This window comes from Rattus rattus, chromosome 9 (assembly GCF_011064425.1).
Source record: "Rattus rattus isolate New Zealand chromosome 9, Rrattus_CSIRO_v1, whole genome shotgun sequence".
Classification (NCBI taxonomy): domain Eukaryota; kingdom Metazoa; phylum Chordata; class Mammalia; order Rodentia; family Muridae; genus Rattus; species Rattus rattus.
The window spans coordinates 45627931-45642645 of record NC_046162.1 but is presented as its reverse complement, the minus strand read 5'-3'; the positions used below and the strand labels follow the sequence as shown (position 1 = coordinate 45642645).

The 14715-nt window shown below is 44.5% G+C and overlaps 1 protein-coding gene across 1 annotated transcript in view; it reads left to right on the top strand.

Moving 5' to 3' along the window:
* Dnah9 (dynein axonemal heavy chain 9) overlaps positions 1-14715 on the top strand; it is a 343066-nt gene that overhangs the window by 137551 nt on the left and 190800 nt on the right. The window contains exons 29-32 of the mRNA XM_032914418.1: positions 2201-2358; positions 6950-7088; positions 10642-10929; positions 14344-14554. Coding sequence (XP_032770309.1) covers positions 2201-2358; positions 6950-7088; positions 10642-10929; positions 14344-14554 — 796 coding nt within the window. The remainder of the gene's footprint in view (positions 1-2200; positions 2359-6949; positions 7089-10641; positions 10930-14343; positions 14555-14715) is intronic.

Below are 14715 nucleotides of genomic sequence, written 5' to 3'. Positions count from 1 at the left end.
TTTCTGAGCTTCAGTGTTTGGGTAGAGATTGCGGAGTCAGAGCCAACAGCAGGAGGGTCCTACGCTCTAGCCTTGGCCTTCACCCAAAGGCAGCACAACAGCTTGTAAACACTAATTAAACTTGCCTCCCTGTCCCTAGCCAAGAAAGTGCTCTGTATAGTTTATAGATTTAATGACTAGGAAAGAAGGAAGGACACAGCTCTTACCGGCCACCTAACTTTCAGACATCGAGGATGGCAAGGAGCTCCAGGACAGAGCAGGACTGGGCTGTGAGCCCAGAGTGAACCAGCAGACTTCAGCCTGGGTGGTCAGTGCACAGGGTGCTGAAGGCTGGCTCCGCCTGAGCGACATTGGTATTCTGCACCGAGAGAAGTCTCAGGTTCCCACTAATTGCTGTGAGCTCAAATACATTCAGTCATTAGAACTTCACTGCAGAAGAAGAGCTGCATCCCAATTGCCAAACTGTCACTGTCACATATCCTGGCAACGGTACCTCCTTCCCTTTCTCTCCCACCTTCACACACACACACACACACACACACACACACACACACACACACTCCATAGCCCTCTGCAGAACCGGGCAACCCTTGGCTTTTCTATCACCCATCCTTGACAGATGTGCTGAAAGTTCATTTCAAACTCTGCCCTGGTCTTAGCTTCAAGTTTTGCTTCTAAGACCCACAAGAGGCTAGAAATTCGCAGCAATACTGTGCGGCCCAGCTGAGCAAAGTCAGCCTGCTGGTACGTGCTTCTTGCCTTCTTCCTAGAGCTGATCATTTTTGCCTGTATTTCTAAGAAGAGTGAAAAGCATACCTGGTTGAGTTCCCTCTGTTGCCCTTCTCACTGTAAGACCTACCCAGAATGGACAGCTCTGACCAGATCACACTTGTTAGATTGGGACTGGTGGAGGTAATAATAGAAAGAGGAGACAGATGTCTAAAGAAGCAGGGTTACTCTTAATCAGAACAATGAGGGGCAGTAGTCTAAGAGTGTGTTGAAGCATGGGGGTGGGAGATGGGGGCATGGAGGGCTTGGAAGTTTTATAGGGGCAAAGGGGAGAACTTTTGGGAGTGGAAGATTCCACCCAAAGACTAGTTCGCATGTGGCCTCAGGAATGTCCCTCATCCTAACATCCTACAAAAGCTATGAGGCTGTTATCAATGTGTCAATCTTCCTGTCCAGAATTTCTCAGCTCTCCTGAAGATTTGGTATAACTAGCCCTTTAATGCCTCAGCTAACATAATCCTCTGGCTTCATCAGAGGCAATTAGGAAGTGGAATCCCCTTGAATAGGTCCCTTTTCAAGTCTTAGCGTACCTGTGTCATTCTGACTCATGCCACCCCTCCCCATAGTCCAGACTCTCCAATCTGTGAAGACATTATCATTCAGACTCCATGCATGCATAATGTCACCCTAGACATGCAATGTGGGGAGAGATGGCTTAAGCTGAGACAATAAGCACAGCTGCAGGGGCAAAGTTCACATTCAAATGTTCCACACATGCTGCTATTTTCTTCCAGGTAGATTTTATCACTATTAGAACCAGCCTGGGGGGGTAGGTACCTGCATTCTCACCATGGGTCCGGGGCCAAGAACACATCCTCAAGAATCCCCTGGCATGGATACAAACCCTGCTGCCCCACAGAAGGGCTCTGTGACTGTGGGGACACCACTCCACCTCCCTGTGCCTCTACTTTGTGACAGTGGAGCGGAGGTGATGGGTTGAAGTGTTCCCTCCAAGTATCTTGATGTTTAAATGACTTTCTGTGCAGAAAATGTACTCAGGGCTAGGAATGAAGTCAGGAGGCATGACACAGGCATGTGCATGTGCAAGGCCCTGAGTTTGATCCCCAGCACCCCTGTCCCTCATGCCTCTATCTCTGTCTCTCTTTGTCTCTCTTTGTCTCTCTCTGTCTCTCTCTCTCTCTCTCTCTCTCTCACACACACATACACACACACACACACACACACACACACACACACACACACACACACACTCCCATTCTAGTAGACACCCAGACTCCTTTCAGTCTCATGCTTAGTGCCATCGGCAAAGGCTCCAGGCGCCCCCACCATGCCTGTCCTTCAATGCAGGGGCCACAGAACAATTGCCTGTGCTGTGTATCTGGATTTCCAGCTTTAGTGACCAGCCACCACTGAAATTTCAGGAGTCATCTTTCCTCTGATCCTCTGCCAGGTGAAAAGCATCCAGGACGCAATCAGAGACAAGAAGCAGAGGTTCAGCTTCCTTGGGGAGGAGATTAGCCTTGACCCTTCTGTGGGCATCTTCATCACTATGAACCCGGGCTATGCTGGCCGCACAGAACTGCCGGAAAACCTCAAGGCCCTCTTCAGGTATGTATGTCTCTACACAGGGCCTCCCCAAAGAGGAGTTTGTTGAATTTTCCTACTGAAAATTTAGTTTATTCGTTAGAGAAAATTTGGAACGTTTATAGAGCAGACTTTCTTCCCCCTGTTGACATTCCATTGATCTTCTGTTTGCCCTCAGATATCAGTAGCAGATAGCTTCATGGTTTGGGGTGGGACCCTGGGGCTGTTGCCCTCTCTCCATGCTATGACCCAGTCTGGCTTGGAGCTTTGCAGGTCTTGTGTGTTGTGCCACTGTCTCTGTGAGGTCATATGTACATAAGTCCTATTGTGTTGGAGAAGGGAAAACATGGTCAATATATTTTATGAAAAAACTGAATAAAAAAACAAAAGTAGATTTTAAATATCTACTTTTATTATAATGACGCCATCAGTAAAATCATTCTTTGCTTAATTGTAGCTCACACATATAGCATATGTATATATTAATTTCTTTTATATACTTGCAATATACATTTGCTACTTGTGTACAGTTTCACTCTTTATTTTTATCCCCTACCCTATCATAAATATTTTCTCCCATTGGGTTATTTTTAATAAATCTCATTCCATGGCTACATATTTTTCTATCAAGTATGTGGTTCATGGTATAATTAATTGGCCTCTCATGGCTGCATATTAAGTGTTTCTAGCATTTAAAATAAATTCATACATAATTCTGTAATGTACATTTTTTGTACATAAATCTTCTTCTGTATGCATGATTATTTTGTTTGGCTAGCTTCCCAGAGTGGAATTACAGAGTTAACGAGCAGGAACATTTTTAAGGCTTTTGATACACATTGCCAAATTACTTTCTAAAAAGCTCAGTGTCAAATTATATCCTGGTAAAGACACATGGAAACACCTCTTTTATTTCACCCTTGTTGCATGTGCATATGGCAGTGGTTTTAAATCTTTTTTTAATTTTATTTTGATAAGAAAACATCAAGATCCTACCTAGCAGGAGCTAGAGTTTGCGTTCTTTCTTCAGGCAAGTGAACTTGGCCAGACAAAGAGAGAAGTGGAGGATGTTCCTGCTTTTGAAGCGTCTGTTCATTAAAATTTTTCGTAGGAGAAAGAGATAGTGGGAAGTGCGATAGTACTGCCTGTCTCATTGGACAGCTCGGGGACAGTGACCTCTCCAAAGAAGGTGGAGTCAACCTCATGGTGCCCAATCAGGCTGCCAGACATCTCACTAGCTGCCCTACTCTCTCCCAGATTTGGTCTGTTGCTTGCTTGCTTGTTTGTTTTAAAACATGGTCCTACGGTGTAGCCCAGGCTGGCCTAGGACCTGTGATTCTGTTTGCCTCAGTCTCTTTTTTTTATTATTATTATTAACTTGAGTATTTCTTATATACACTTCGAGTGTTATTCCCTTTCCCGGTTTCCCGGCAAACATCCCCCTAACCCCCCCCCTCCCCTTCTTTGTGGGTGTTCCCCTCCCCATCCTCCCCCCATTGCCGCTCTCCCCCCAACAATCACGTTCACTGGGGGTTCAGTCTTAGCAGGACCCAGGGCTTCCCCTTCCAGGTGCTCTTACTAGGATATTCAATGCTACCTATGAGGTCAGAGCCCAGGGTCAGTCCATGTATAGTCTTTGGGTAGTGGCTTAGTCCCTGGAAGCTCTGGTTGGTTGGCATTGTTGTTCATATGGGGTCTCGAGCCCCTTCAAGCTCTTCCAGTTCTTTCTCTGATTCCTTCAACGGGGGTCCCGTTCTCAGTTCAGTGGTTTGCTGCTGGCATTCGCCTCTGTATTTGCTGTATTCTGGCTGTGTCTCTCGGGAGAGATCTACATCCGTGCCTCAGCCTATGGAGGGCTGGGATCTTACCTGTGTACCACCACACATATGGCTCGGCCTTACACTCCTGTTGAAGCAATTCTCTGAGTCACACCAGCATGGGAGTGGCCTCACTCAAGCAATTCCTACATTAAACAAAAACCATTGAAATATTAGCAGGCTATACTCACCATCCCAGAACACTGCACTGTTGGCTGTTTATTTACATATCTATTAAGTAAGGTAGATATGGCAAACAATAATACAGATAGGTTCAACCAAAATTGCTCCTCGTGTTTTCTCTTTCAATTTAAAGTCATCTTAGTCTAGGCCATCTACAGTAGCAAACTGCTGTAGACCAAACAGTAGATACTTTTCAGAGTGCTTGAAGCCAGAAGTCCAAAGTCTCAGAGGCTCAAATGGTCAAGTTCTAGAATGGCTCACTTCCAAGTTGCAAGAGATGGTGACCTCAGGTATTCCTCTGTGGCAAAGACCAGCAAACTTGATCTCTGACCTCATCCTATTCCTACGGCCTCAGTCTCATGACGTGTACGTCCCAATCCCATCACACTGGGGGGTTTCCATAACAATTTTAGGGAGACACAATTATTCAGACTCTGGCAGTCTTAAATATATTCATAGAAGAAAGATGGGAAAAATAAGAACAATAGTTTTAAGTTATTTATTTTTATCTGAGGTGTATAAATATCTTGCCTGCATGTGCACTACATACGTGTTGTACTGGCTGGTTTTGTGTGTACACTTGTCCCAAGCTAGAGTCATCAGAGAAGAAGAAGCCTCAGTTGAGGTAATGCCACCATGAGGTATAGCTAGAAGGCATTTTCCCAATCAGTGATCAATGGGGGAGGGCCCAGCCCATGGTGAGTAGAGCCATCCCTGAGCTGATGGTCCTGGGTTCAATAAGAAGGAAGGCCAAGCAAACCATAAGGAGCAAGCCAGTAACAGCATGTTTTCATGGCCTCTGCATCAGCTCTTGCCTCGAGGTCCCTGTCCCATTTGAGTTCCTGTCCTGACTTTTTTTGGTGATGAACAGCAATGTAGAAGTGTAAGTTGAATAAACCCTTTCCTCTCCAACTTTTTGGTCATGGTGGTTTTGTTGCAGCCATAAAAGCTCTAAGACAAAGCCTGATACCCATGGAGGCCAGAGAAGGACATGGTGTCTTCTGGGACTAGAGTCACAGATGATTGTTATTGACCATGTGGGAGCTTGGAATGAAGCACAGGTCCTCTTTCAGAACAGCAAATGATCTTAAGCACAGACCTGCCTCTCTAGTCCAGAGAAAGAAATCATTTAAAATATTAAGATGAACATCTATTTTACATTAATTCTCACAAAGGTCCTATAACATCGATGCTATTAGTATCCCCCTGTACTGTGACAAAATTGATGGATTCTCTAGTAATTAACAGCAGAATGGGAGTTTGAAACTGGAGCTTTGGCTCCTCCCAGCTCAGTCCTGTTACCTAGGGGCAATCCTGTAACTTCTTGTCATTTTTCTTCCCATACCATGTCAGCATTTATTTTTCATAGCTGGGAGCTGGCAATATTGTTTAATTAATATAATTAATTAATATTTTCCCATGTTACTTGCTAATCTTCCTTCTGCAGCATAATTTTCCACAGCCCCATTAAATTCCATTGATGTCCTCATGTTCAGACTGCCAAATGATTTTGAAAACCTAAATATTTGGTGGCTTCTTCGATTCTGACTGCAGTGTAAAACATTTCAAAGGATAATATGTACTTCAATAATTTTGAAAAATAAATGTTAACCATGCAGGAAAATACAATTAAAGAGATTTGACAGGGAGATATCTCAGCCAGTGAAGTGCTTGTGGTACAAACATGAGAAGAACTTGAGTTCGGTCTACTTTTAAAAAGCTGGTTATGGTGCCAGGTTGGAGAACAAAAGTATCTATCTCCCTGGAGTTTGCTGGCCAGCCAGCATATCTGAATCCATGAGCTGCAAGTCAATGAGACACATTGTCTCAACAAGGTGGGTGGCTTCTGAGAAATAGTATTGAAGCTTAACTTCTGTCCTCCATATTCATGCTCAAAACCATGCACATCAATTAAATAGTTGTAAGTATACACAACACCAAATAAATTAATAGCTTTGACAAGTCACTTAAAATTAAAAATATATATATCACTAATGCCAGAGAAAAGAAAAACACAGTAAATTATCTTATAATCTTATATAAGATAGAATTTCATCTTATATAGAAATGAAAACCTCAGCTCTTCTGTGTTCTTGTATATGCTATCTTATGTCATGATGGTGCTAATCTTGACCTTGGTCCTTAGCTTTAGAAAGTTAAAAACATTTATATAAATAAATGCAAAATGCACCATGACTGCCTGGAGGACATCCCCACCTTGAGGAGATGGAGCTGAGAAATGCTCTAATTCCAGCAGACACCCAGGGAGAGGCTCCATTCTTCGATCCTAGCTCCTTGCCTATTTTAGACAGCTTACTGTGTTAATCCTTGCCTTTGTGTAAGGCACATTGACCTCAAGACACAAGACCTGAGTTGTAGCCCTGACTCTTCCCCATGCCTGCCTATATTATCCACCATGTTGGGGTAAGAGGGTCACTCCCTTTATCCTTACTTAACTCGTCTCAGATTTTGAAGTGTGAGATGGAGTGATTACAAAGGTCTTTCCATGAATTTTTGCCCTTGAAGACAGCTCTTTGTGTGATCACAGCAAGCATCTCTTATCCTGCAATCTCCCCTTCGACTCAGTTTCTCCGCCTCTGTCTCCCTGCATCCAGGCCCTGTGCAATGGTAGTTCCAGACTTTGAGCTGATCTGTGAGATTATGCTGGTAGCAGAAGGATTCATTGAAGCCCGATTGCTGGCCAGGAAGTTCATTACCCTTTACCGGCTGTGTAAAGAACTTCTCTCCAAACAGGTAGGATCTCTGTGGAAGCTACTGACCAAGCACCACTCGGGGGCCTGGCTCTAAACCAATGCAGTATCTGTCACAAAGTGTCTAGTCTGACATGCAATAATAGAAGATCTGGGGACTTCTGCAATAAAAGTTTGTGTTCAGTTTTCAACTCGGCACTTGTTGAGAGTCTTGAAGCACCAGATTATTTTTTAATGGTGTTCTTCATGGCCTTTCTCAGACAAGTGCCCCATTGGAAACATAGCAGTGATGAGTGACAGTTCCTAGAAGAAATGGGATGGGGTGTGTGCTGGGAGTGGTTTAGAATAAGAGTTTTATGCTTTTCCTTAGAAGCGTAATTTTAAAATGCCTTCTACTGAAGGCAGACCCAGGAAATAACATCTTAATAAAATTGAACCCAGTATGTGCAAGGACCATCCATACTCTGCCTGGAGAATTTCTTGGTGTTGAGGATAACCACAAAAGCATCCCAGGAAGTTTCATGCTCCCTTCGGGGTCACCTTGCTCTGATTACCTTCACTGCTGTGGACTCTATCAGTCCCATCACATATTTACAAGACAGATGCATCCTGTGTCCTCCATAGCTGCTCATCACATCCTCTCTCTAGGTTCTCCATCACCAGTGACTTTCAAAGCCGGTGACTTCCGTTCTCAATCCTGTCACAAGCCTCTCTCCCGTGTCTAAACATATATTGTCAATGGTGTATCCCCACCATCCTCCATACATCTAGAGAGCAGCTCCAGCCAGCACACTCAAAGCTGCTCTTCCCTGCCAACCCCAGCAACCCTTCTGTCCCTGCTGTCCTTGACACAGTTTGTGAAGCCACCATGTACTTCTTGCTAAGGGGGAGTATGGAGGGGGTAGGCAAGGATTCATCCAGGACACTTTCTTCTCCTTCTTGAACCTAATCATTAACAAAGTGATATTGATTCTGCTTTCTGGAGTCTCCTTGTCATAGGTCACCTTGGTAGTCAACTTGGCACTCTTGAGAAGGGAGAGCCTCAGTGGAGGAACAGCCTCCATCATTCTGACCTGTGGACATGTCTGTGGTGGGGAATGTTTTTGATTGATAGTTGATGTAGGAGGGCCCAGATCACTGTGAGCAACGCCATCTCTAGGCAAGTAGGCCTGAGCTATATAAGAAAGAGAGCACAATGTAAGCCTGAAAACAAACAAGTATGTGGCTCTCAGTGGTTTCTACTTCAAGATCCTTCCTTGGGTTACTCTCCTGGCTTCTCTCAATGATGAATTATAATCTATGAGCTAAAATAGACCTTTCTTCTCAAATTTATTTTGGCCAGGATACTTATTGCCTCAGCAGAACACTGACTAGTGCTAACCAGAATCAGCCATGCTTTTCCATGCTCACTGGACCCACTCTAGTTGCAAGTACCCATGTATCCCTGTTACGCTCTTGCACCTGACTGTAGAATAAGTTTGCTGCTGGCAATTCAACTTCCTCAACCACTTCTCAAGATAACAGCTAAGCTAAAGTAATTATTTTGAAATGTCCCTCACTGGTCTTAGCATCGAGACAAACTTGTGATCCCTCTGCTGGAGGCTGTAGTGCTCTGTCCTCTGTCCTCTGCCTTCCTCAATGGCTCTCACTCACGTTCCTCATTCAGTGTTCTACCTGCCTAAGTCTTCTTGAAGTTCCCTGAGATAAGCCATCATCGCATCTTGAGCTGGTGAAAACCCTGTTTTCCTGACTGCACTGCTCCCTCATCTGTGCCTAACTGACTTCTATTCCTTCCATAATGCCTTTCCTTCAGTAGGCCATCTCTGGTCTCCAGTCCCCCGGGTAAAGCCACTGCATCTTTTGTCTTCACTGCACATGGGAACTTTTTCCTTTGTGCCATTTATTACAGCTCTAATTATATTGTGATATGGTGGGAGGCAAAGTAGGGTCTTGAACCTAGATTCATGAGATCAAACTCTGTATTCTGTACCACCTCCTCCCCTCGCCATGTTGTGGAACTCTGGGGCCAGTTTTACAATCCATTTGCCCCAGAATCTGCCATCAGCACTGGTGGTACTGTGGAAATCTTACAATTCTTTTTGTAGTGTTGGGAATCAAACCTAGGAGCTTGCGTATGCTAGGTAAGATTTCTGCCATTAACTATGCCCCTAGCCTCAGGAAGTATACCTTTTTTTTTCCTTTTATTTTTTTATTTATATTTCAAATGTTATTCCCTTTCCTGGTTTCCCGGACATAAGCCCCCTATCCCATCTCCATCCCCTTCTTCTATAAGGGTGTTCCCCTCTCCTCCACTGACATTCTGCTACACTGCGGCGAACCAACCTTTGCAGGACCAAAGGCTTCTCATTCCATTGGTGCCCAACAAGGACATCCTCTGCTACATATGTAGCTGGAGCCATGGGTCAGTGATTTAGTAGTAGTTTAGTCCCTGGGAGCTCTGGTTGTTTGGCATTGTTGTTCTTATGGGGTTGCAAGCCCCTTCAGCTCTTTCAATCCTTTCTCTAATTCCTCCAATGAGGATCCTGTTCTCATTTCAATGGTTTGCTGCTAGTATTCACCTCTGTATTTGACATGCTCTGGCTGTGCCTCTCAGGAGACATCTATATCCGGTTCCTTGCACTACCTGAGGACCCAGGTATGCCACTCTCCTGGGCATATACCCAAAAGATGCTTCAACATACAGCAAAGACACATGCTCCACTATGTTCATAGCAGCCTCATTTATAATAGCCAGACGCTGGGAAGAATCCAGATGCCCTTCAACAGAGGAATGGATACAGAAAATGTGGTACATCTATACAATGGAGTACTACTCTGCTATCAAAAACAATGACTTCATGAAATTCATAGGCAAATAGATGGGACTAGAAAATATAATCCTGAGTGAGGTAACCCAATCACAGAAAAACACACATGGTATGCACTCACTGATAGTGGATATTAGCCCAAAAGCTCGAATTACCCAAGATACAATCTACAGACCACATGAAGCTCAAGAAAAAGGATGACCAAAGTGTGGATGCTTCACTCCTTCTTAAAAGGGGGAACAAAAATATTCATAGGAAGGTATATGGAGGCAAAGTTTGGAACAGAGACTGAAGAAAAGGACATTCAGAGCCTGCTGCCACATGTGGGCCCATATATATACAGTCACCAAAACTAGATAAGATTGATGAAGCTAGGAAATATACTTTTAAAAACTATTCTTGATGAGTTTGGCAGCCTCTAAGGAAAATCTCAAGCTCAACCTGTACCTTTTCTAACAGCCAAGATGCTCTCTTCTTGATAGCCCTTGCAGTCTCTGAATATATGAGGAACAACAAGATCAATTTGAAAATGGGTCTTGTTCACCCTCCAGGGCCCCATTCCCTTAAATGTTCTGTCTGTTGTATTATCCTAGATGAACAAATATAAGAAATGCCAGATTGAGAGCAGAGTGTTCAGAGACCTATTCACCTCCCCTCCACCCGAGCTTCAGTAGTGACCATGCTATAATTTTGTGTGAGTTATGTAGCCCATGCATATGATACTCTACATCTAAGCAACTCTGGCCTTCCTATGCTATCTTCCCACAGGATCACTATGACTGGGGACTTCGGGCCATCAAGTCTGTCCTTGTGGTAGCAGGATCACTGAAACGGGGAGACCCTGACCGACCAGAGGACCAAGTCCTGATGCGCTCCTTGAGAGACTTCAACATCCCCAAGATTGTGACGGATGACATGCCAGTGTTCATGGGTCTGATCGGCGACCTCTTCCCTGCTCTTGACGTCCCCCGGAAGAGAGATTTGGACTTTGAAGCTGTGGTTCGGAAAGCCATTGTGGACCTTAAGCTCCAGGCTGAGGACAACTTTGTGCTCAAGGTGTGTGGGGCTTTCCCTGACATGCCTCTCTGTCTCTGAATTCTTTACTTGGACCACACATTATCCTTCATGCTTCATTCCAATGGAATTTTAGATGTACAGATATGCACCTAATTAGAAACAACTCAATACCGTAGTAGTTCTTTAGTGGGAGACCACAATGTGGAATAATGATGGGGAAGACAAGACAAAGAGGGAGCCCCCTGCCATTAACATCAATAGAAAATGAACTGTTCAGTGCTATGGACCTTAAGAGGAAAAGCTGAATCTTCACTATATTTTGCTGGCATCTTTAAGACCAATTTAGGGCGCTCATGCGCTGCTGCAGAAGCTGCAAGAGCACACAGAGACCCTGGGAAACTGTCTCCCTCACATTCAAACAGTGGCTTAATGAGGAAGGTTCCATCTGGGTCTGATCTTTAATTGATATTAAAATAGTCTCCAACAGAACAGGACCTGCCTCTCTAATGAGGGAGCTGAGTGCTTAAACTGATTTAAGCCTGCAACATGCATACTGACATTGAGGCAAAGTAAAAATGAATTGTGTGCCCATGTCGTTAGGGACAGGGGTCACTGATGACGATTTAGGGCTTGGAGCACAGTTTTCTGTATATCTCCCTGCCCACACTAATCCTGGTTTTCCACGAGTCTGTCATTTTCACGTGTGATTTTGCCAAATGTGATGGCTTCACAGTATATATGAAATGGAAATGCTAGAAATGACTGCTTGTCCTGGAAACAGGTTTAGCTGACTGAAGAAGACAGTTGCCAGAAAGAACAGTCAAGGTATCCAAGTACAAAGACATAGATGTGAGAAACACATGTTCATCACTTTGGAGTTCCTACATGGATTTTATAATCTGTCACACATTTGATCTCCCCAACAACCGGAGGCAGATGATACAGAGGCATTTCACAAGTGGAAAAATGAACCTCTAGAAGACAGTAAAGGAAGAACTTTTATGAGGGAGAAAGTGCCCCACCCCCAAAGGGAAGTAAAACAAAGATCTTCCAGGAGGAATTTCCACCACATGGTATGTTCATTGGTAGAGAGAGAATAAGCCCCAGTTAGGAAAAGACAAACTTTAGAGTGAATTGGCACACACCCTTCTCAGTGCAATGAGGTATGTGCTTTCATTGCTGGAATTTCATTTACAGAAGAAAGGAAAGCATGATCTGCCCTTTGCACCCAGTTGATCCATCCCCACTCACTATCTCCTGTCTTCCAAGTTCAGTGGACAGATGGACCTTTGGAGGTAAAGAAAGGCAAGATTGCCTTCTATTCAGGGTAGAAGCGGTCAACAAAAGGATGTATGCAGGAAACACAGGTTATGCAGACAGCAGCAGGGAACCCAGTAACGACAAAGGAAAAGGTATTGTGGTGATGGGAACTTGGGTAGAAGGTTGCAGTTAAGACTGGAGGGATAGCATGGGGCTGTGAAGGAGAGGCCTCTGAATGTCAGGCTGAGGGTGTTCCCTTAAAGTGGCTAATCCTGGGATGCACCCTCTCCAAAGAGGTGAGGTAAACCCAGTGAGGCTCATACAATAGTTGTAACTTAAGATGCTGTCTTAAAATCAGGGCATGTCATGTCTTCCCTGACTTTCTGGAGTCTGGTCATGACATCTAGCACACAAATGCCTACCATGATTTTCTTCTAGTATCCTGTCTTTCCCTTTGTAGGTTGTCTGGCATTCTGCTTTCTTCTTTTCTCCTTTCCTTTTCTATAGCTGCTTCTGCTAAGATGGAGGCACTCTGCTAAAAACTCTTAAAGCAGAAGACGACATTCCCTACTCACTTCACATTTGCATCACCACTTCAACTTCTACAAAGTAATCCCCCAAAACTCTCTCATTGAGCACTTGTGCAATCCTGTGATCCCTTAAAATTCCTATTAGAATTCCTTAAAGGCAAAGAAAATAGCTCATAGAACTATAGAAACTGAGACATGGACATCATGGCAAGTCTCTGAAAACATGGCAGAAGTCTCAGCCCTGATAGAATGTGAGATAGGATACCCTCAGACAGAGAGCTTTAGGAAAAAGGATCTTCCACATGAGAAGTGGTATGTCCAGACTGAAAGGACTTAGCACAGAGCAGAGGGCATGTTGTAGTGTCACTCAAAGATACTTCCTCATGGAGATTCAAGGGTCAAGAGCAACAAAATTAAGTTTTCTAGCTGGGTGGTAGAAGTGCAGGTGAGTCAGAAACCTTGAAGTTCTAGGGCACAGCACCTACTTTGACTCAGCACTGGTGAGAGCCAACAAGACAGGCAGCAGCGGCAGTGCTATGTTCTCAAGCAAGCAATCCATCTAGGAAGGAAACTTAAAAGGGCTTGAAAGAGCTGGGGCCAAGTTTAGGAGTCTTTTATATCCACCTTCTCATGAGAATAAACCAGGTCTCACAGGATATCACAAGATATCCTTGTGTCCCTTGTGATAGCATATATCTAAGTTGCCTGAGCACTGCCCACTAGGCCCCACCCCTTGAAGTCCTAGCTCCTTTGGTGAGCTGGCTATCAATCAGTGAGTCAGAAAAGTAGCCACCATGATGTTGTCAAGTGCTGGGATACAGGAAGGGTACCTTTAAGCACAAGGCAGAGACATGGAAATCAGCATAGGAGAGCATCATCTGTGTGGGGGGAAATGTGCATACTGGGAGATAAGAGACAAGAATGGAGTCTGGTTTGAGCTAGATTGCCAAAGGATTTAGGACTTTATCTCCAGTGCTATAGGTAGCCACTGAAGGAGCAGACAGACGGCAGGAGCTTGACTACCTACAGGTCTGCTTGTTCTTTTGAGCTTTAATTTAGTGCACAGTGGTTTGATGCATACTTTCTCCATGGTTTTTTCTGTCTCCATCCCCCCAAACCACCCAGTCATTCACATCACATTCTATATCGTACTGCAAACCATTGTGTATGCTGTCATCCTCCTGTCCCTAGGTCTTCCAATATACCCTTCCTGTGCATCCTCTGGACAAACTCTTATTTGCCTGTAGAACCCTGGTTTAAATGCCCTATTCTCTGGAAACGTTTCCTTATTCTTGTTGTCTTCAAGATAAGTAATTCCTACAAACTTGGTAAATGTTTGTGTTACTTTCACACACACACACACACACACACACACACACACACACACACACACACCCCGGTACTATGATTTTCCAACATGACTTTCTTCCCCATCAGACTATGACAGCAATCAGAATGCCCCTCATCTGGCAGTTCCTTAGAACTTAGTCAGCTGCTGATGCTCACATGGGCAAATGTGGGAACTGTGATATTCCTGCAGATTAATCCCCACTATGTTGGTGATAAGCACTCCCATTGTTCCATGGCTTACTTCCAGTCTCACTTCACACATCAGCCTTGCTCATAGCAGAGTGGCCATGATAACCTGTCCTTCTCCTCCCAGGTAGTCCAGCTGGAGGAGCTGCTAGCCGTGAGGCACTCTGTGTTCGTCGTGGGTGGTGCTGGTACTGGGAAATCACAGGTACTGAGGTCTTTACACAAGACCTATCAGATCATGAGACATCGCCCTGTGTGGACTGACCTTAACCCCAAAGCTGTCACAAATGACGAACTCTTTGGCATCATCAATCCAGCCACTCGAGAATGGAAGGACGGTAAGAACGAGGTGCTCCAAGACGAAATCTTTATCCATAGAGTTCTGGGCTGGCTCAAAAGTTGAGATGAGCTGCAGGGAAGAGGATGCTGAGCTGGTTGTGGGGACCACCAAAGAAGATTAGAGCAGCATCAGAAAGGAAGGGGCCACTCGGCTGGGAGG